The sequence below is a fragment of the Mobula hypostoma genome, chromosome 5, assembly GCF_963921235.1.
Source record: "Mobula hypostoma chromosome 5, sMobHyp1.1, whole genome shotgun sequence".
In the NCBI taxonomy this organism is placed as follows: Eukaryota; Metazoa; Chordata; class Chondrichthyes; order Myliobatiformes; family Myliobatidae; genus Mobula; species Mobula hypostoma.
Window position 1 is genome coordinate 114,431,661 of NC_086101.1, and position 21,308 is coordinate 114,452,968.

The window sequence follows — 21,308 nt, forward strand, 5'->3', positions numbered from 1 at the left end:
ATCAAAAAGGGGAAGGTGAAATGAGGATGAGATGGCTCAAGTTCTTAGAATGCTAATAGTTATTAAGAGCAAACTAGACAGAGTATAGGTTCCTTTAAGGATTAATGTGGTCATCTACATGTGGAGTAACATGAGATGAGATCTTAAGTGAATTCACGGAAGTGATGTCTTCAACATCCCCATTATGAGGTACTAGAACTCTGAAGTGCATAAAATGCAGAACAGTAAAGCACAGGAACATTCAGCTCATGGTGTTGTGCCAAACCAGCTAAAAGACAAATCAAGAACACCCAAACACTAATCCCACCTTCCCTACACCCTGTTCATATCCTTCCATCTTTCTTACATTCTTGTACCAACATCTCTTAAAACTAATGTAATCACCATACCAGGCAACCACAACTGAGTAAAAAAAAAACCTACCCCTCTCACCTTCAATACATGCCCTCTGGTATTAGATATTTCAGCCCCAGAAACAGATACTCTGCTCTCATAATTTTATAAACCTCTCAGATCTCCCCTCAGCCTCTGGTGCTCCAGAGAAAACAACCCAAGTTTATCCAGCCTCTCGTGATATCTCAGGCCATCTAATCATTAATCCAGGCAGCATCCTGGTAAACTACTTCTGCACCCTCTCCAAAGCCTCAACATCCTTCCAAGGCAACCAAAACTCTGCCTTACTCCAGATATAGCCTAACCAGAGCTTTATAAAAGTGGACAAATCACCCAGGTCTCAGTTGCTGGGGTCCTAGTAGAGATATTTGTATCTTCATCAGCCATGGGTAATGTACTGGAAGACTACAGGGTGCTTAATGTGCCCTTAAGGTGGTCTACAAGGATAAACCTGGGAATGACAGACTGACAAGCCTGACATCAGTTGAGGGAAAGTTACAAAAGATTCTGAAAGACAAAAATCTAACTGCACTGGGAAAGGCAAGGACTGATTAGGGATAGTCACTATGCTTTCACGTGTATAATTTTTTTATTTTAAAAAAACTGACCAAAAAGATTAATGATAGCTTAAACAAGGTTTTTGATAAAGCTTCACATGGTAGGCTGATCTGGAAGGTCAGATCACATGGGATTTATGTGAAGTAGTCAATTGGCTTAGTGCTAGGAGTCAGAGGGTTGTTTTGCAGATTGGAGGCCTGTGACCAGTGGTATGCCACAGGAATTATTGCTCAGTCCTCTGTTTGCCATCTATATTAATGATTTCAATTAGATAGTTGGCATGGTTAGGAAGTTTGCAACTGACACCAAATTGGTGGGATAATGGACAGTGGGGGAAAAAATGTCTAAGATACAGCAGCATCTGGATCACCTAGGAAAGTGGGCAAGGGAGTGGCAGATGATACTTAACTCAGAAATGCAGCACTTTGCAAAGTTAAACCAGAGCAGGACTTGCACAGTAAATGGCAGAGCCCTGGAGAGTATTGCAGAATGGAGACCTTGTGGTATAGGTATATAGTTCCCCAAGGTGGCAATATGAGGAGACAGGGTGGTGAACACAGCTTACCTTTAGAAGTCAGGACTGAGTACACAAGCTGCAGAGACCATTCTTCAATTATGTACAGATCTTGTCACCTGCTAAAAGGGTGCTGAGATTTGTGGGGACATTTCTAAGAGGCTGAGAGGTGACCTTGTATAGAGGTACATGAAATCATGATCAACATAGATAAGGTGGCTGATCATAGCACCCCCCCCCCCCCCGGCAGTAAAACAAGAGGGTAGTTTTATGAGATGTTATGAGGGCAACTTTTTCTTCCCACACAAGTGTGGGTATATAGAGAAAGGAGATTGGTAAACATTTCAGACATTCCTCATCCCATGAAACCCCAAAAGCTACATTTGTCCTCTTCCCCCCCCCCCCACAATTATCCAGGAACTCCTCCAATGCCCTCTGCAAGACTGTGCCTCAGAACCACATCCTTACCAGTGACACTGGTGCTATTGTGATCTGTGGCCATAACACTCTGCCTTACACCCCCGCCCACACACACACACACACCGTTAAAGTGCACAGATTGCAGAGTGGCTTCAACCAGGTATTATCTAGTCACTGTACCATTCTAGAGTCACATTTGTTATTGGATCTGCCACCTTAAAAATAACTAGGCTCTCAGAACACAAAAACTTCAATCACCACTAGCTCCATACTTTCAAGGGCTCTTTACAACTCAAATTAGTATTTTCTTTGCAAATTGGTTATTTGTCTTTATGTATAGCTTTTCCATAAATGCCATTGTATTTTTCTGTAAACTCCTGCAATACTCAAGGTAGGATTATAGTAATATACAAAGTAAATTATTAGTATGTGAACCATCTATTGTGACATGAATTTGATTGTGGCTGTGCTCTGATTTGTTAGAATACTTGCACCTGAAAAGTTAAAATTTTGCCTATGCCTCCATAGTACTGACTGACCTGAGTATTACCAACATTCCATATAACTGTTTGTACCTTTCTTAAAGGTCAGTGCTGGAGAGACCTTTCTCCACTGGATAAGGTAGTAGGTGTTGGTTCACAACTATACAATCAGTGTTAATTTTTGTGCATTTAGCTTCCAGTTCTTGGACCCTCTACATTTCAGAATGTTTGTCCAGTAAAGATTAGCTTTGTCACATGTACACCAAAACAGTGACATGCAATATTTGCAACAATGACCAATGGAATTGGATGATGCGCTGGGCCAGTCTGTAAGCGTCACTGGAGATCTGGCACCAACAAAGCATGCCCACAATTTAGTAATCTATCTTCGGGATGGGAGAAGAAACCCATCTGGTCCCAGGCAGAACACCTTAAACGACAGCAGCAGGAACTGAACCCCAATCACTGGCATTGTAAAACACAGCAATACCCTACCATGTTGCCCTGAATAGAGGCAGTTTGCTGCTCCAAAACACAGGAATCCAACCCATCGGTCACAGAATCTGCAATGTAGCAAACTAACTCCCTTCACTGCAACTGAAGCAGAAGTGAGCTAAAAACTACAATTAAAGACACACCTTACTGCATTCCAAATAGCTGTACAAGCTGTACCAGTGTATTGAAATGAATCAGTTTGCTGCTCACTCACCATCTTGAAGATTACTGTTCAGGACCTCATTGGTAAATGCCAACATGTTTGGGATTGCAAACAGAAGTTGTAATGCCTTGGGTACAATGGTCTTGTTGGAAGCCAAGAGCAGGGCAGAGGCTTCAAGGACTCAAACATTACCAATGCCAACCAGGAGCTCCATTTGTCTCAGTAAATCTAAGTGCTCTTTATCTGCATTTCCACTTAACACTCAAACATTGTTTAGCTCTTCCACAGACTTAAGACTCACATCCAAGATATCCTGAAGTGGGAGGGTGAAGAGCCAGAGGTCCTGGTACATATAGGTACCAATGACATAGGTAGGAAAAGGGATGAGGTCCTGAAAGAAGAATATAGGGAGCTAGGAAGGGAGTTGAGAAAAAGGACCGCAAAGGTAGTAATCTCGGGATTACTGCCTGTGCCACGCGACAGTGAGAGTAGGAATGCGATGAGGTGGAGGATAAATGCGTGGCTGAGGGATTGGAGCAGGGGGCAGGGATTCAAGTTTTTGGATCATTGGGACCTCTTTTGGCGCAGGTGTGACCTGTACAAAAAGGACGGGTTACACTTAAATCCTCGGGGGACCAATATCCTGGCAGGGAGATTAGCGGGGGCTACTGAGGTGACTTTAAACTAGAATGGTTGGGGGGTGGGAATCAAATTAAAGCGGCTAGGTGTGAGGAGGTTAGTTCACAACAGAGGGATGGGAACCAGTGCAGAGAGACAGAGGGGTGTAAAGTGAGCGTAGAAGCAAAAAGTACAAAGGGGAAAAGTAAAAGTGGCAGGCCGACAAATCCAGGGCAAGCATTAAAAAGGGCTAAGAGAGTTGTAAAAGAGTGCCTGAAGGCTTTATGTGTCAATGCAAGGAGCATTCGTAATAAGGTGGATGAATTGAAAGTGCAGATTGTTATTAATGATTATGATATAGTTGGGATCACAGAGACATGGCTCCAGGGTGACCAGGGATGGGAGCTCAACGTTCAGGGATATTCAATATTCAGGAGGGATAGACACGAAGGAAGGGGAGGTGGGGTGGCGTTGCTGGTTAAAAAAGAGATTAACGCAATAGAAAGGAAGGACATAAGCCGGGAAGATGTGGAATCGATATGGGTAGAGCTGCGTAACACTAAGGGGCAGAAGACGCTGGTGGGAGTTGTGTACAGGCCACCTAACAGTAGTAGTGAGGTCGGAGATGGTATTAAACAGGAAATTAGAAATGTGTGCAATAAAGGAACAGCAGTTATAATGGGTGACTTCAATCTACATGTAGACTGGGTGAACCAAATTGGTAAAGGTGCTGAGGAAGAGGATTTCTTGGAATGTATGCGGGATGGTTTTTTGAACCAACATGTCGAGGAACCGACTAGAGAGCAGGCTATTCTGGACTGGGTTTTGAGCAATGAGGAAGGGTTAATTAGCGATCTTGTCGTGAGAGGCCCCTTGGGTAAGAGTGACCATAATATGGTGGAATTCTTCATTAACATGGAGAGTGACGTAGTTAATTCAGAAACAAAGGTTCTGAACTTAAAGAGGGGTAACTTTGAAGGTATGAGACATGAATTAGCTAAGATAGACTGGCAAATGACACTTCAAGGATTGACGGTGGATATGCAATGGCAGGCATTTAAAGGTTGCATGGATGAACTACAACAATTGTTCATCCCAGTTTGGCAAAAGAATAAATCAAGGAAGGTAGTGCACCCGTGGCTGACAAGAGAAATTAGGGATAGTATCAATTCCAAAGAAGTAGCATACAAATTAGCCAGAGAAAGTGGCTCACCTGAGGACTGGGAGAAATTCAGAGTTCAGCAGAGGAGGACAAAGGGCTTAATTAGGAAGGGGAAAAAAGATTATGAGAGAAAACTGGCAGAGAACATAAAAACGGACTGTAAAAGCTTTTATAGATATGTAAAAAGGAAAAGACTGATAAAGACAAATGTAGGTCCCCTGCAAACAGAAACAGGTGAATTGATTATGGGGAGCAAGGACATGGCAGACCAATTGAATAATTACTTTGGTTCTGTCTTCACTAAGGAGGACATAAATAATCTTCCAGAAATAGTAAGGGACAGAGGGTCCAGTGAGATGGAGGAACTGAGCGAAATACATGTTAGTAGGGAAGTGGTGTTAGGTAAATTGAAGGGATTGAAGGCAGATAAATCCCCAGGGCCAGATGGTCTGCATCCCAGAGTGCTTAAGGAAGTGGCCCAAGAAATAGTGGATGCATTAGTGATAATTTTTCAAAACTCGTTAGATTCTGGACTAGTTCCTGAGGATTGGAGGGTGGCTAATGTAACCCCACTTTTTAAAAAAGGAGGGAGAGAGAAACCGGGGAATTATAGGCCGGTTAGCCTAACGTCGGTGGTGGGGAAACTGCTGGAGTCAGTTATCAAGGATGTGATAACAGCACATTTGGAAAGCGGTGAAATGATCGGACAAAGTCAGCATGGATTTGTGAAAGGAAAATCATGTCTGACGAATCTCATAGAATTTTTTGAGGATGTAACTAGTAGAGTGGATAGGGGAGAACCAGTGGATGTGGTATATTTGGATTTTCAAAAGGCTTTTGACAAGGTCCCACATAGGAGATTAGTGTGCAAACTTAAAGCACACGGTATTGGGGGTAAGGTATTGGTGTGGGTGGAGAATTGGTTAGCAGACAGGAAGCAAAGAGTGGGAATAAACGGGACCTTTTCAGAATGGCAGGCGGTGACTAGTGGGGTACCGCAAGGCTCAGTGCTGGGACCCCAGTTGTTTACAATATATATTAATGACTTGGATGAGGGAATTAAATGCAGCATCTCCAAGTTTGCGGATGACACGAAGCTGGGTGGCAGTGTTAGCAGTGAGGAGGATGCTAAGAGGATGCAGGGTGACTTGGATAGGTTGGGTGAGTGGGCAAACTCATGGCAGATGCAATTTAATGTGGATAAATGTGAAGTTATCCACTTTGGTGGCAAAAATAGGAAAACAGATTATTATCTGAATGGTGGCCGATTAGGAAAAGGGGAGGTGCAACGAGACCTGGGTGTCATTATACACCAGTCATTGAAAGTGGGCATGCAGGTACAGCAGGCGGTGAAAAAGGCGAACGGTATGCTGGCATTTATAGCGAGAGGATTCGAGTACAGGAGCAGGGAGGTACTACTGCAGTTGTACAAGGCCTTGGTGAGACCACACCTGGAGTATTGTGTGCAGTTTTGGTCCCCTAATCTGAGGAAAGACATCTTTGCCATAGAGGGAGTACAAAGAAGGTTCACCAGATTGATTCCTGGGATGGCAGGTCTTTCATATGAAGAAAGACTGGATGAACTGGGCTTGTACTCGTTGGAATTTAGAAGATTGAGGGGGGATCTGATTGAAACGTATAAGATCCTAAAGGGATTGGACAGGCTAGATGCAGGAAGATTGTTCCCGATGTTGGGGAGGTCTAGAACGAGGGGTCACAGTTTGAGGATAGAGGGGAAGCCTTTTAGGACCGAGGTTAGGAAAAACTTCTTCACACAGAGAGTGGTGAATCTGTGGAATTCTCTGCCACAGCAAACTGTTGAGGCCAGTTCATTAGCTATGTTTAAAAGGAAGTTAGATATGGCCCTTGTGGCTACAGGGGTCAGGGGGTATGGAGGGAAGGCTGGGTTCTGAGTTGGATGATCAGCCATGATCATAATAAATGGCGGTGCAGGCTCGAAGGGCCGAATGGCCTACTCCTGCACCTATTTTCTATGTTTCTATGTTTCTATTATGAGTGGTCTCCTAACCCGATCAGATTAGACAAGTAGATCTATCCTCCTTTATCAATTTGCATTTTCACATTCAGCAAGAGTTTTACAATCTCCCCATCATTTGTTCTCCAGCCCATCACATCCTATTTTCATTTCTCAAATTAAGTTCTACATGTTTCCTACAACTTTATGCCACTGCCTTTAACCCTCTGGCAGAGCTATTCAACCCCAATGTGATAACAAATTATCCTACAACCAAAACCTACATACACAAATTAATCACTCAATTCAAAGTGCCCACCTCCAGGACCAGTCATCTCAATTGGTCCTCCCATGACAGGAGTCACAAATATAGCTTAGAGCACTTCAGCTCTACTGCAGGGCCTCTGCTATTGTTTAAAATGTTGCTTATGGGCTGGGCAGCCATCTCCTCTGCCCCCACGTTCCTTCAGTGTAATACAAATATCCTCATTATGTTAACCTCTCAGGATCTTACATTTCTCATCTATCAAATTAGAAATGCAAGCCTAGCCAACCCAGTCTAGTAAATCTGAACCATTTCCAATGCATTAACACCTTTGAACTGTACACAGATGTAATCTCTGTACAATACTCTAGAAGTCTTGGATCTCTGCTTCCACCATGCTAGCAATCAGCAAGTTCCACCAGCCACTGGGCAAGCTTTTCCCCCTCTCCATTTTACCCAAAACCATTTCCCCAAATCCTTCAAAACCAGGTGCTTTTCTTTACCTATCATAACAGCCCATACACAAACTGCTACTCTTCTGCTCCATGGGGAAATGACTTACCTGGCAACCAGAAAAAAAAAACTTGGAACTAATCTAATCAACTTCTCCATTTCCCCAAGACCTTGCTTTCTAACTTAGTAACCATGATTGCAGAGTAATAGACCAGAAACATTCAATTCATTCACGCTGAACAAGATGTCTATTCAAGCTACAAACTATTTTTCCCTTATCTACATATCTATCAGTCTTTTAAAATGTGTTATACTTGTACAAAGCTGTGACCCACAGTGGGCTTTAAAAATATTCAGCCTAAATGCACAATTGTAGTGTATGAATACCAAGATCTCACATGGTTTGACTTCCCAAATGTCCTGATCCAGGATGTGCTGGAACTTTTAGGTTCCCCTGACATTTGTCTGTTACAATTAACCAATTTATCACAGGAGACTGCAAGACAAGTTCTCAATTTCTCTACTTAATGGTGCTCCTACCCAGTTTAGAAAAGTCAGGAAAGTTAATAGAAGTGAGTCACAACTGTTTAACACTCTTCCTTTATTGTAATGACACTTGATGTACGTTTGACATTGGATTTTTGCAGCATTTTTTACAAAAATTCACAAATGACTTTTTTCCTGAAACTTTTTTTTTTATCAAAGGCAACATTTTTACTTTTCTTAAAAATCTAGAATCTCAAGTTTATTTGCACTTTACCACCCAACACCCCCCCCCCAAATGTAGACATGTACAGTTGCCCACCCTCCCCATTTAGAAGCTGCAGTGAACCATTTGTCAAAGATACAATTTATCATACTGAAGAAAATTTCTTAATGGAGCTGGTAAATAGCTGGAAAAAGCACCTCTTTTGGAAGCCATGGCTTAATGTACCCAATAGACCAGTACAATTAACCTGGAGGCTGTCTGTCTTTAAATCAATTTACCTCACTGAAGCTGATGCTGTGACCTAGGTCTTAAGGCGTCACAGCTCTTCAGAAGCACCATCGTCTTTTGTTCATGGAACTGGGCCTGAAAGACCAGGACAGATCAGGGTAATGTTGTAGCTGTTTCATCAAGACTGCTAGAAAATTAAACCTGTAGTAGAGACTACAGCTTAAAATATGGGACTGAAAGACAGGATGTCAGTCAAAATTGAGGGAAAATAGCCATTCTTACTGGATCAAGATAGTTCTCTACTGCCAGGTTAATTTCCAGAGTGGAAATTGTTCATTATGCCCAGGAATGTAGGTCAGTCACCCAAAAGGGAACAGCATTGAATCATTCACCCTCCCAAAACCTACCATTAAACTGATTTAATCTGGGGATATCCACCAGCCGGATGTCTGAATCTAAACCAAAAAACAAAAATCACATACTTGAGGTATATTTGGAACTAGCAGCCCCATGAAACAAGGACAAAATATGACGATCAAGAATGCTACTCAGGTGGAGATGCGAGAGGAATGTCCCTTTACCACAAATCCTGGGTTACCTCAAGGTCCAGTCAGACGATTAGTAATCAGATGTGCTCTAGCACTGTCCCTGCAGACAGGATGGAGGTGGAGAAACAGACTACAGCAAGCCCCAAAGGTTGTGAGCAGATGGATTTTGTAATTAGATCTAGAAGCCTAGTGCCATTTAGCCCTGGTTTGTATTTGTACTGGTCTACCAATGGGGGAAAAACATCATTGTACAGCATAATAGAATGGTCAACTCTCCTCTGATCCTGGGATCTAAACATTGGCAAGGCTTAAGCTTCCCATTTCCAACCCCTAAAGAATTCTATCTTACAAAATCAAGTACTCCAATTTCACATAAACCAGATCAGAAGCACAGGAGAGTCAAGAGCAGAAATGGTACTCATGCCCAAAGCAATGGATGGCCCATACTTTCAGAACAGAATTTCCAAACTGTACTGCAGGAGTTATTTACAGTGCATAGCAACAAATCCAAGGTCATCATGAAAGTTCCCCTTTCTTCTTACTTGGTCTAAATGAGAAGGGCGAGGAAAGTATAGGGAAGAGGCAAGCATCAACTCTGAATACATTTATTCTGCATCTTTCCTGTATTTAGATCAGGTTACAATTCCCCTGAGGCAATCAAACTCATCTGGTACATATTTTTAAACATTAGAAGTCAAGTAATTAATCCTAATGAATTAAAGTAGCAGATTGACTTTTTTGTTGCAAGTAACATCCTTAAGTTCAGTAGAATCAAGTTTATACAAATATCAAAACACCTCAACACTGAGTTTCATGTCCAGAGTGTATCTACAGCTATATCCCACCACAGCAGAGCAAAGTGAAAGGGGCAACAGAGTTGTGCCCTGCCCAGTTACACAGCAAGATTGCATTTAATGCCTTCACCAACTGAACTCCTGCCCCGTTCACTTTTTTCAAACGCAGCCTATTACGGGGAGCTTTATCCAAAACTCCCACTCAACAAACATGTACCAGAGGAGTTAAATATTTCAAGGGTGTGGCTGGTGAAGACCATGTCATGGTGCTTCTTGGAAGGAGGGACATTGGATTTGCCAATTCTCTCCCTCCCAAGGATGTGAGTGCTCAGTGGAGAAAATTTGAGAGATTGGATGAGAAAGGGACATAGAGGAATTACTTTTTGTTTTCAAATTAAGTAGTTAGTTCAGTGCAACTGATAATATCAGCCAGAAGTCACTCATGGAAAATTTCCGATAGACCAATTGCTCCCAACTTTATGCCATGACATGGAGCCCAGGTTGGGAACCTCAACAGACCATAGTTAGTGCGAGGGTTTACATACAGCCTATTGCAACCATCTCCCAAAATACATTCCACTGGCTGTAAACTATGACATTCCCATGGTAATGAAAGCCACAACATAACCCAAAACAATGAACTACGCTGGCAACCTGAAAAATAGTCACATCCATTAAATAAATTGCTTTCAGGAAGTAGTTCATTCTCCTCCACAAGGGTGGGTGGGAATGATGTGGCTAGTTCCCTTCGGTGGCCGATGAAAATATTTCTATTGCTTTATGTGTAATACACCTTTGAATGTGCTCTATATGCCTTTCTCCACCACCTTGGATTGAAGACCTACCAAAACAGCAGGAATTTGACAAGTGCAGTACTGCTGGAGGCAATGCCACTATTCTGAACGGTGAAAACTGCTCTTCGATTATTTAATGCATTTCCCTGCCCAGAGGTGCCTAAACCCAGCAAATGCAGTTACAACCCTAAAATGCTTTATTACATTCGTGAGCCTTATAAAGCAGACTGAAAGAACAGCATGTCAATTTAAAACCAAAAAGGCAGTGCTCATGATGGACTATGCATCCCCTGTAGAATCTTCCATTGGCTTTAAAAAGAGGAGATGGTCAGGAAAGAGCCACCGATGAATGAAAAACAAACAGCAGCCAGAAACTGGCTTTGGAAGTCTTAGCTTGCACTGGATTGACGATTCTTGTGAAAGAGGTAAACGGGACGCTGGAATCCTGCCAAAAGAAAAAGTTTAATTGGTCTTTGGGGAAAAAACTCAGTAAAAACAATGAATTATAAAACCAGACGATACCCAGAATGTTGGTTTCTCAGTACAATACAAAACCCATAAATGATTTGTGTAGATTTGTCAATGCCTGGAACCAGACATGAAGCATGCCAAAATAAAATTCTTTGACCAAAATTCAGAAATACATTCCTTTCCTACTTTTAAGTCTTCAGCAACCCCTCTGCTGCAACTTCCCACTTACAATTTCAGATTATGCTACAAATAGACGAAGTATTGGACGAACTTCTATAGAAGTGTAGTGAAAAGTGTATTAACTGGCTGCATCATGGCCTGTTATGGAAACACCAATGCCTTTGAATGGAAAAAGTAGTGGCTATGACCCAGTGCATCACAGGCAAAGCCCTTCCAACCATAGAGTACATCTGCATGAAACGCTGCCGCAGGAGCGCATCACCACCCAGGACGTGCTCTTTTCTTGCTGCTACCATCAGGTAGAAGGTACAAGGTACAAGGTTCTACCTCAGCCATGAGCAAAGGGGATCACTTCACTCACTTGCCCTTCCATTGAAATGTTCCCACAACTAATGATCTCACTTTAATGACCAACTCATTCTCAAGTTCTCACTATTTACTGAGATTTATTTATATCTGTACTTGCACCTTCTGCAGTCAGGTTGATCTTCATTGATCCTGTAATAGTTACTATTGTATAGAATTACTGAGTATGCCCACAGGAAAATCAATCTCAACGTAGTACATGGTTACCAATGTATTTTGATAATAAGTTTTACTTTGATTGTGAAATGCTCTGGATGTCCAAAAGTACAATGCCTATATTCAGCTCCTAGTTTATAAACCTAAATATATTGATTTTATAATATGGGCAATTGTTTTGATAGTTTAGAAACTCACTCCTGTACAAATTCACCCAAAAGCAAGCTGCAATGTTCAATATGGACATAACTAATCATTGTAGAAAGGTAACTAGCTCCAAAATGCCCTCTACATGCCAAAATAGCTCAGATACAGAGGTAGACTGGGTTGATAAACTAAGACAAATATTTCTGAATTTGGTCAACACTGCTAATTTAACACCCTTTTTGGCATCTTCCAAGTTGTGAGGTACTCTGTAGAACACCAATACACACTGAAATTTAAATGGTAAGCATTCACCTCCTAGTTTGTAATAGGGCTGCTAGTTTCCAACTGGCAGAAAATGCAGGTTATTGCCAAGCAGAACGTACCAAAATCCAAATACTATTAACGCCTACCTTCATAAGGCCTTGCACAGCCACACCATAGCCTAGTGGGGGAAATCACAAGAGATTCAGGTGAAGATGGTTCTTTGCCCATTGGATTTCACTCTTGCAGGTACCAACTTTACCGTCCAACCATCCAAAACAGTTCCATTGATCACTCAAGGCAAGTACTTAACCAATGAGACTTGACGACTTCCAGGTGGTAATTCCTGGTGTATCTGAAAAAGTATTGTCCTCCTCCTGCACCCCACTAGGCATCGTGTACTGTGAGGATCCAAAACAAAAGCAACCCTTCATTTCATTGCTTTTAACCCCGCTCCCAACCCAGAATTTCTGCAAAGTGTTCAGTGCTGGAGGAGGCCACAACCTGTGTTTTTGCACCGTGTGCATACTCCACCCCTCAAAAACCTCACCAGCTGAGCAGGCAATAAAAGAACATTGTTAACAGGATAAGACGCTGCTTTTTCTTTTAAACCCACCCTCTTACCTTTAGATGTGCTTTGAGGCGTTCCCACCAGCTCATAACTGGAAAATCCAACTTCTGGGGACAAAAGATAAGACGTAAACTGATCTGGTTTAAAGATGATTTTATAGTAGTTCCTGTAGATTGTCTCCTGCAGAACAACAAGTTAAAATAGTGTAAACCATCTGCAGCTGAAGAGTAAAGCAACAGGAAGAACAGTTCAGATTTTGGACCAAGGTGATTTGGACCACCAAGCTCACTCTGACAACACGAATATGCACAAACCCAGATTTGTAACTCTTCCGCAGCCAAAATACAACAAGCAAAACACCCATAAGGGAATTAGACCATCTGTATTCAAATCCACTACATCTCACCTCTTGGTGAGCTCCACAAATGAATAACAGCCCTCAATGCATAACTGCATAGGTCAAAGACTTTGACCTTTATCAAAATCTACATATTTCAGTCAATTTGTATAGATTAAACAACTTTAATTATAATTGTACAGTGACCCACCCATCATCTCTGGTTAAGATCACTACCAGGAAAGTTTACATTAAGCATGAGAAAATTGAACAGCACTGTGCATGGGTGCAATACCCTCTTGATACTAAAACCTCTGATTTTAAACCTCTACTGCCTTGCAGCCATACCCACCCAGGAGGAAGGCTTTGGGAGTAAACCCTGAGGAAGAAATCCAGGGCCGGGGTCCCCAAGGCAGTTTGTTGTTTACAACTTCACTCTGGCAAGCTCTGCGATGACACTGGTGCCAAGCTGTATCGGCACTTGCCCTTCCCTTGGACTACATCAGTGATGTGGAGAGGGGGAACCCGCTCATCTTCCTGCCCAGGAGAGGACATGATCCACTGGGGTCAACAGCTGCCGCCTACTACTAAAATAAACCACCTTCTAGGGCAGGAGTTCCCAAACCGAGGTCCACAGACCAACGTGCTTGATTGTATTGGTCCAAGGCATTAAGGCTGGGAATCCCTGGTGTACAGAGATCTCACTGACAAAGCAGTATCTCAGGAGATAAACCCCAATTCCTTTCTTCCACAGTTGCTGCTTGACGAGATGCATTTCTCCAGAAAAAATCAGTAGTGGGTTTACATTGCACATAACCAGTTGAATTTTCTATTCCAATCTTATATACTGCCACTACAGAAATATTGGGCACTGCACCAATATGAAATAGCACAAAATTGTCTTGAATTAATCTAGGGCAGGGGTTCCCAACCATTTGCCATGGAGCAAGGGGTCTGGACTCCAGGTTGGGAACTCCCGATGCAGGAAAAGCTGTCTGAATGTAATAAAACTACATGTAACATTTTGTTTGCCATCTGGGAATTTTAAACAGTTTCCAACGTGCTGGGAGTCAGGCTAACAAGACAAATGTTTGTGCGCTACAAATTCATTTTGACTTGTGGCTTTCCTTTCACACAGGAGTCATAAAAGAATCTTCCATCACTGGCCAGCAAGAGCAATCACCAGGCACAACAGCCATATCAGAAAGATGTGACAGTGATACACGTCAGCTCAATTCCGTTACCACTCACGGTCAGGAAGCCAATCTGAATTGGTCCTACAAGTTTCTCTTCTCCCCACCTGACTGGGAAAATGTCAAATACTTGGAGATGTATTTAAAGTTGACTAGTCTAAAAGGAGGATGGCAGGGCCTTTTTTTTTTAAAAAAAAAGTAGAAGGTACCCTGAACAGTCTGCCAGTGAAAGCACAGACAATAGAGAAATGTAGGGATTGGAGAAACACAGGCAGAAGAGAAATAACATAACTTGTGTTTGGCCTAGTGGGGCTGAAGAGCCCAATGCTGTGCTGTACTGGTCTCTGTTCTAAAGAACCTGTTAGAACCAGAGCCCATGTTTGCTGTTTAGCAATAAACCTGTTACCATGAGCTCACTCAAGGACCATGGGAAACACCATGCTAATCCGACAGAGCAAGGTAACCAGATACCAAGCCCAGTCTAACTTGCAGTTCAGTTGGGGGGGGGGGGGCAGGTAGATGAACTGACAATACCCTAACTTTTAAATTACAATTCTATGATTCCTTGCTTGCTATGTTGCATCCAAATTTGGACTGGCAAGCACCTTTTGGCAACAAACTTGTACCAATCCCCCAACAAAAAAACCCTCCATCACAGAGTTCAGCAAAAGTTTGAGAATCATTTTTCAAAACTCTTGAAGCACAGGTAGGTCTGCCACAGTGAACAACAGCCAGCCACTTAGTTTTCGTGCACCAATGATAAACTTGCTGCTCCAGGGCAAAGGGTCACTGTGCCACCAGCTGGAATTGCTCTCAGACAACTAGAGTACAGCACAGGAACAGCCCATTCAGCCCGCAATGTTGTGCCGAACCAGCTAAAAAGCAAAAGCACTAATCCCTTCTACCTACACAATGTCTATATCCCTCATCTTCACATCCATGTGCCTAACCAAACTTCTCTTAAAAGCCTCTAATGCATTTGCCTCTACACAGAGACCATTCGAGACATTGACTATTGAGTGAAAAAAAAACTTGCCCCTCACATCCCCTTTGAACCTACCTTCCACACATCAGTAGATGTACGTACACAGCATGCCCACTGGTATTAGACATCTCAACCCTGGGAAGCACTCCATCTATGCCTCTAGTCTTGTAAATCTTCATCACATCTCCCTTCAACTTCTGCTACTCCAGCCTCTTGTGAAAGGACATGCCCACTAAACCTCTTTAGCACCCTCTCCAAAGCATTAACTTCCTTCTTATAGTGGGGTGACGGGCAATGGTAATTTTAGCTCATGGATTTTATGTCCAGTTCTAAAAGCAAACCAATGGCAGTAAAATTTTTCAATTACATCAACTGTACCAAAAGCCTCAATTCTCCAACTCCTCCCCTTCATCTCATCCATTCCAAGTACACGGCATTCAGATGTCACCATACCAAAAGCTCAGGTTGCAAAGGCATCAAGTCTAACTATTTACCGTAAGTTTTCGTCGTTTTCCATAGGAAGACCAGGGCTGTGGCTCCAGGATGAAAATCCCACCCGGCCGCAAATGCCTGTAGATGCGCTTGAACATTCGTTTCAGCCCGTCATCGCCCCAGTTGAGATGAATCCATTTTGTCAGACTCAAACATAAGATGACATCATATTCGGGTCTCTGCGTCTCCAGCAACTCATCCTTCTCCAGCACGTAGTTTCCCTGTAGGAAGGTGAAAAGTTAGTATGGTCTTCAATGCTGGCTGCCAACAGTTTTAAAGTTAAAATGGATTCTGTGCACAGAGACTGGGACAAGATCAGCCAATCTATGATCACAAATCCACTGCACAACTAATCTACAATTATAGGAAGGTGGTGTTGTTACTCCCATTGAGGTACAGTAAGCTGAAATCACAGTAAAAAAGATTCCCTTGTAATCCACAAACCCAACCTCATTCCTGTCTTGTACTGTGTAATGTATATAGTTTGTTACATCTGTAATGCAGGGGGTTCCCAAACTTTGCGCCATGGACCAATACAATACCATTAAACAAAGATCTGTGGACCCCAGTCTGGAAATCCCTACTGTACAAATCTGTGGCTGCACAGGTTTGTCTACTTGCCCAGTAATACAAGTACTACCAATAGATATGATGGGAATATGAACTAAATGCAAAGTCATTGCTTTAGTGAAGTTACAAGCTGGACAACTGACCCCGCTTTAAACATGTCCCATTAATTTGATTACACAAGCCTTACAGGCACTAACGTAATTTAAAACCAATCACTGGAGAGAATTACTTATTGCTATATTGCCAACCAAAAACTCAACTTCCCTCATTCTCTCAGTTGATTTAAATATACCTCATACTTTTGAAAGTAGTTTAATATACATCTTTTTTGGAGAAGCTAAATGGTTTCAAGTTTACATAGCATAAACCACTCAAGTGCGGTATCCAAACCAAGAGCAGCACGTGATGCATTTGGGAAATATATCACCCATACAAAATAAATGGAGTAGCTTCATTCTAAAGCATCGATTTCCAACCTGGGGTCCAGACCCCTCGCTTATGGCATAAAAAGGTTGGGAACCCCTGGTCAAGAGAATGGCAGATAAAGACTGAAAGTAGAAGTCAATAAGTCCCAAGTTAAAGGCAAAATTGAAAGTTTGGGATAAAAATAAAGACCAGTTGAACCTGTTGGCAATCAAGCAGTAAACTACAACACCAAGTCATCAATACCGAGGTCAATTTGTGGCAGACTGCTACCAGTGACTTCTCCACCTTCTCAGCATCTAAGCAATTAGTACTGTCTTAACAGCACAGGTGCCTGCCACATAGCTCCAGCACTCCAGGTTCAATCCTCACCTCTGGGGCAGTGTGATATTTGCACATTTTCCTTAAACACTTATTTTTAAACAGTTGTAAACTGCCCCCTAGTGGATATGTGATGTGGGATCTGGGAGAGATTACAAGATCAGTGTAAACTAGTACTGAACTGACAGTGGACTGAAGAGTTTTTCCCTATAGTAGCCTGCAGATAGAATTAATAACTCTGCAATCCACAGTTAGAAACACGTGTATTGACAGTCAGATCACCCATTCAGCAACCGGCTGATTTCCCAGCCTGACAGGACCACATTGGGCAATCTGTACAGCCCCAATTTAGAAGGTACTGTGAAGATGAGGACAACTTTCAGATGTAGCTTTTGTGCTCAATCTCCCAAGATCCATTAGTGGTTAATGTGACACTTAATCGAGGAGAGATATTAAATTCAAATTAACATGCCAAGGATCAAATGCCTCAAGACTTAATTCAGTACACAGCTATAAAATAACCATTAACTACACATCACAAGTGTTAATTTCACCAGATTTGTAGAAGAATCAAAATAGCAAACTGACCAACAACTGGGCATGTCAATTCTACCAGAAGTATGTCAAATTGAGAGAAACCGTGCCAAGCTCAAATTCATAGTATGGTAATAAATTTGAATGGTGTGCCTTTTACAATTACAACACCTACAGTTTGATGTCCACTACTGGGAAGTTTGACTGATAAATGCAAGCAGAAAATCTTTTTCTTGTGAAATTCTAGCAAAAATTGGATTTGAGTGGCTGCTATTGTCAGCTTTGAAGTTGAAAAGATACCCACCTCATTTAAAAATGCTGGTTTAATATACAATTGCCACAAGGGCTTTACATGCAAAAGCAGTGGCATGTTACAGGGCAGAGCGTTAACTTCACCAGTACACTTACTTCAGTAGACCAAGTGGTCATCAATTTTCACAATTCCATCAGCAACAAGCCAATCTAAGGGTCGACATGCTGGCCGATTCACCCCATGAAACTTCAGAACCTTGAAATCATTGTCTCGCATTACCTATCCAGCCTCCAAGGACCAATGGCCAACTGTCAGGAAATGGACCAAACTGATGCTTTTCAGTGTCAGCAGGGCTGATTAACAGAGTCTTTAGATGAGGGGTAAACCATCCAGCTGTAGAGCTAATGGACATTTTCTGTGCGAAGATGGACCAGTCCCTGGAGCAGCGGGACGATGCTCACTGCACGCTTCATTTAAAAAGTGCTGTGTCTGTCTGTCGGGGTTTCACTGCAGTGAACCATTCTCAACTCAGAGCAAACTATACCAGTTTTAGCACAGTACACTTGACAAGGCACTTCCAATGTTTAACAATAGCCTTGCAAAAAAAACTTAAACCAAGTAGTGCTCAATTCTTTTGAAAGCAAGCGCACACTTAACAGCCAGGTAAATGGGAACTCATGAATGTTAAAGCCTCTATGTAGTGACAGATAACACTAGTTCACAAAAATTCAGCTATTCGGATCTTCTCCAGTCAGTGATATTTACTCTAACAGGTGGAAGCCCAAGATTTTTCAGCCCAAGCAAAAACTGACATCTACACTTCAGCACAAGTGATAAACTGAGGCTCAACCACAAACAGTGCTGAGGACCTGAATGAAAAGACAATTTTTGCCTTAGACATACTTGCCATAGTGTGTGACAGGTTTACTGGAACAGCAACTATCTCAGACAATCTAAACAAAATTTTGACCACTTGACAGAAAAGATAGAAATGTTTCCCCTGGTTTGGGAGGGGAAATGGTGAACACTCTAAAGGCAAGCAGCATTTAAATAAATGAAGGTTTCAGATGAAAAGCAGATAGATTAGTAAAGATGTGGAACAGTGAAACAATAGCCCACTCATTGTGGCTACTGGTTCCCCAGTCCCTCAAAGCCAGCACATTCTACAAATGCCAGTTTAGTCCAACACTGAACAGACCAGTGACAATTGGATAGGTCCACCCTCATCCCCCATTCCTCAAATACACCCAGCACCCTGACAGCAAATCCCACCCAGCCAGTCTGAACCTCCTAGCACCCTAACAGCCAATCCCCACCCACCCTGACATTCTCAAACTCCCCAGCACCAAATCTCAACCCCCCCACCTTAACAGCCACTCCCCACCCCCTCTGATACCCTGACAGCCACTCTCCAACCACTCAGTCACCCTAGTCTCTACCCCCCCAACACCCACCCTAGCACCCCGACAGTCTCACCCACCACCACCCCCCTGTACGCCGACGGTCGCTCCCCAACCACCCTGCACCCTCTCACCTGGACGAAGGTGACGTTGTTGGGGAAGCCGGACACAGTCTGACAGTCGAGGGCGACGGGCGGCGCGGCGATCGGCCCCTTGCACTTGGCCAGCGATACAGGGAAGCGGCGGCCCGGGGCCCTCGCTTCCTCCGACAGGTAGTGGCGGATGTTGCGGCGAGCCGAGTGGACGAGGCCGCCGTCGATGTCAACTCCGACGATGCGGGCCGGCCGCAGGTCACGGGCGATGCGCAGGGTGAGGTGGCCCGAGTTGCAGCCCAGGTCGAGGATGTCCTTACCGCGGAACCAGTCGGCCCGCAGGACGGCGAGGCGCGGGTCGTCGCCGCGGTCCGGGTTGCGGTAGCCGTAGTACTTGGTGTAGTTCCCGTACTGGAAGCGCCGCTGGCGGCTAGGGAAACTGGGCGGGCCGCCCTTACCCCGCGGCTTCTCCGGCGTCCATTTCTTGCCCTCCCCACCCTCCTCCCCCTGAGCCGGGGCCGGGGGCTTGCCCGGCTCCGACTTGCTGCAAGTCCGCCGCCTCTTGCGGTGCCTGGTTCCTCCTCCGGCCGCCGAGCCCGGCTCCGCTCCCCGCAGTACCGGCGACACGATCTCCTCCCTGCAGTTGATGGCCGTGTTCAGCTCGTAGGGCTCGGGCTCCGCTGCCACGTCCGCCGCCGCCGCGGGCCCGGGAGGCTCTTCCACCGAGTGGTGCCCGTGCCGGTGCCGCCGCTTGCGGCCCAGCTTGAGCGGCGACGGCGGTACCTCGGAGTCGCGGTTGAGGCTGAGCGGGTCCGTGATGTCGCGGGGCACCAGGATTTCGACCGGCTCCCGGCTGCGGCTCGGCAGTGGCGACGACTTGGGCGTCTCGGCGTTGAGCGCCCGGCTCACCTCCTCGTCCAGCAGGCTGTTGAGGTTGAGCGGGTCGAAGATGTTGCCGCCTAGCAAGAAGTTGCTGGGCAGCACCGGGTCGCAGTCCGAGGCCGCCCGCTGCCGCCGCTGCTGCTGCTTGAAACCCGGGTGCTTGAAGCCCGAGCTGATGCTGCTGTGGCGCCGCTTGCAGCCGCGGGCCTGCAGACCGTTGCGGGGCCGGCTCAGCTCGGCTCCGGGAGCAGCAGGAGCCGCCGCCGCCGACTCAACCACCCGGTCGCCTTCCACCACCTCCTCCGCCACCTTGGACAGGTACTCAGGCTTGAGCAGGACGCCGCTCCCGTCCTCCAGCGGCTGCTGCTTCTTCTTCATCATCATCATCATCGGGCTCATGCACGCTTCCTGCCGGCCTCCCCCGGCCCATGCACGGCCCCCTCTTCTCCCGCCTGCCCGCCCCCTGGTCCCCGCCGCCGGCTCCCTACTCTTCCTCGCCGCCGCCGCCAAACTCGGGCTTCCCCCCTTCCGCCTGCGTCGCCCCGCCGCGTTTACGTCCGACTAACGGAATCCCACGTCGCCGATGACGTCGCCACGTCTCATCAGCATAAATGAATTATTCATATTCCGCCACCCAGCGAACAATCAATTCAGCCCCCTTCTCGCTTCTTCTCCTCCTCTTCCAGCACGGGAGGGTTTTTTTGTTGTATTTATCGACTACCTCTCCTCTCCTCCACTTGACAGTTTTTTTTCCAGCACTCAAAGAAAAATCCAAAATGGCAACTTTAAAAGGTTCAATTGTCAAGTTTGTGGAACTTATAGGGTGCAGATACAAATCCTGCGCCGGCGGCTCGTATTCGGATAAAGCAGCACAACTGTTTCTCTTAAAAAATAAAAAAAACACTTTGAAAGCTGTTTCCCCTCTTAAAGCCTTACTCCTCAGAACAACCCTGCAGCCACAAACGCACACTCGCTCTATCTCCTTAGACTGCGCTTGCGTCTGTTTTTATACTAGGCTTGGACCTCGGTTTCCTTGACGGACGTGGCCTTTCACCAATGGACACCCGACCTGACGAGGAGACCGTTCCAGGTGGAACTCCGCC

General features: G+C 44.6%; 1 protein-coding gene across 4 annotated transcripts; it reads right to left on the bottom strand.

The window, feature by feature from the left end:
• Window positions 1-8,064: 8,064 nt before the first annotated feature.
• LOC134346942 (7SK snRNA methylphosphate capping enzyme-like) lies at window positions 8,065-20,736 on the bottom strand. 4 transcript variants are annotated; one of them, XM_063048822.1, is made up of 5 exons: window positions 19,366-20,736; window positions 15,733-15,951; window positions 12,777-12,830; window positions 12,302-12,333; window positions 8,065-11,016 (listed from the first exon to the last, which is right to left on the bottom strand). In XM_063048822.1, exons 1-4 carry the CDS (start codon window positions 20,602-20,604, stop codon window positions 12,304-12,306), a joined length of 1,542 nt encoding a protein of 513 aa, XP_062904892.1. In that variant the 5' UTR covers window positions 20,605-20,736; the 3' UTR covers window positions 8,065-11,016; window positions 12,302-12,303. The 4 variants fall into 4 exon arrangements, with proteins under 4 accessions (XP_062904892.1, XP_062904889.1, XP_062904891.1 ...); XM_063048819.1 differs by having other exon boundaries at window positions 8,066-11,016; window positions 12,777-12,903; window positions 19,366-20,679; XM_063048821.1 differs by lacking the exon at window positions 12,302-12,333 and having other exon boundaries at window positions 8,066-11,016.
• Between the last annotated feature and the right edge of the window lie 572 nt (window positions 20,737-21,308).

What these genes read in the sequence shown, in the direction of transcription:
- LOC134346942 (XM_063048819.1), bottom strand. Translation starts at nt 20,604, where the DNA reads ATGAGCCCGATGATGATGATGATGAAGAAGAAGCAGCAGCCGCTGGAG. An exon ending in GAAAACGACGAAAACTTACG is followed by an intron (nt 12,904 to 15,732) that starts GTAAATAGTTAG and finishes GTTGTTCTGCAG; the next exon opens with GAGACAATCTACAGGAACTA. An exon ending in GCCTCAAAGCACATCTAAAG is followed by an intron (nt 12,334 to 12,776) that starts GTAAGAGGGTGG and finishes TTCCCCCACTAG; the next exon opens with GCTATGGTGTGGCTGTGCAA.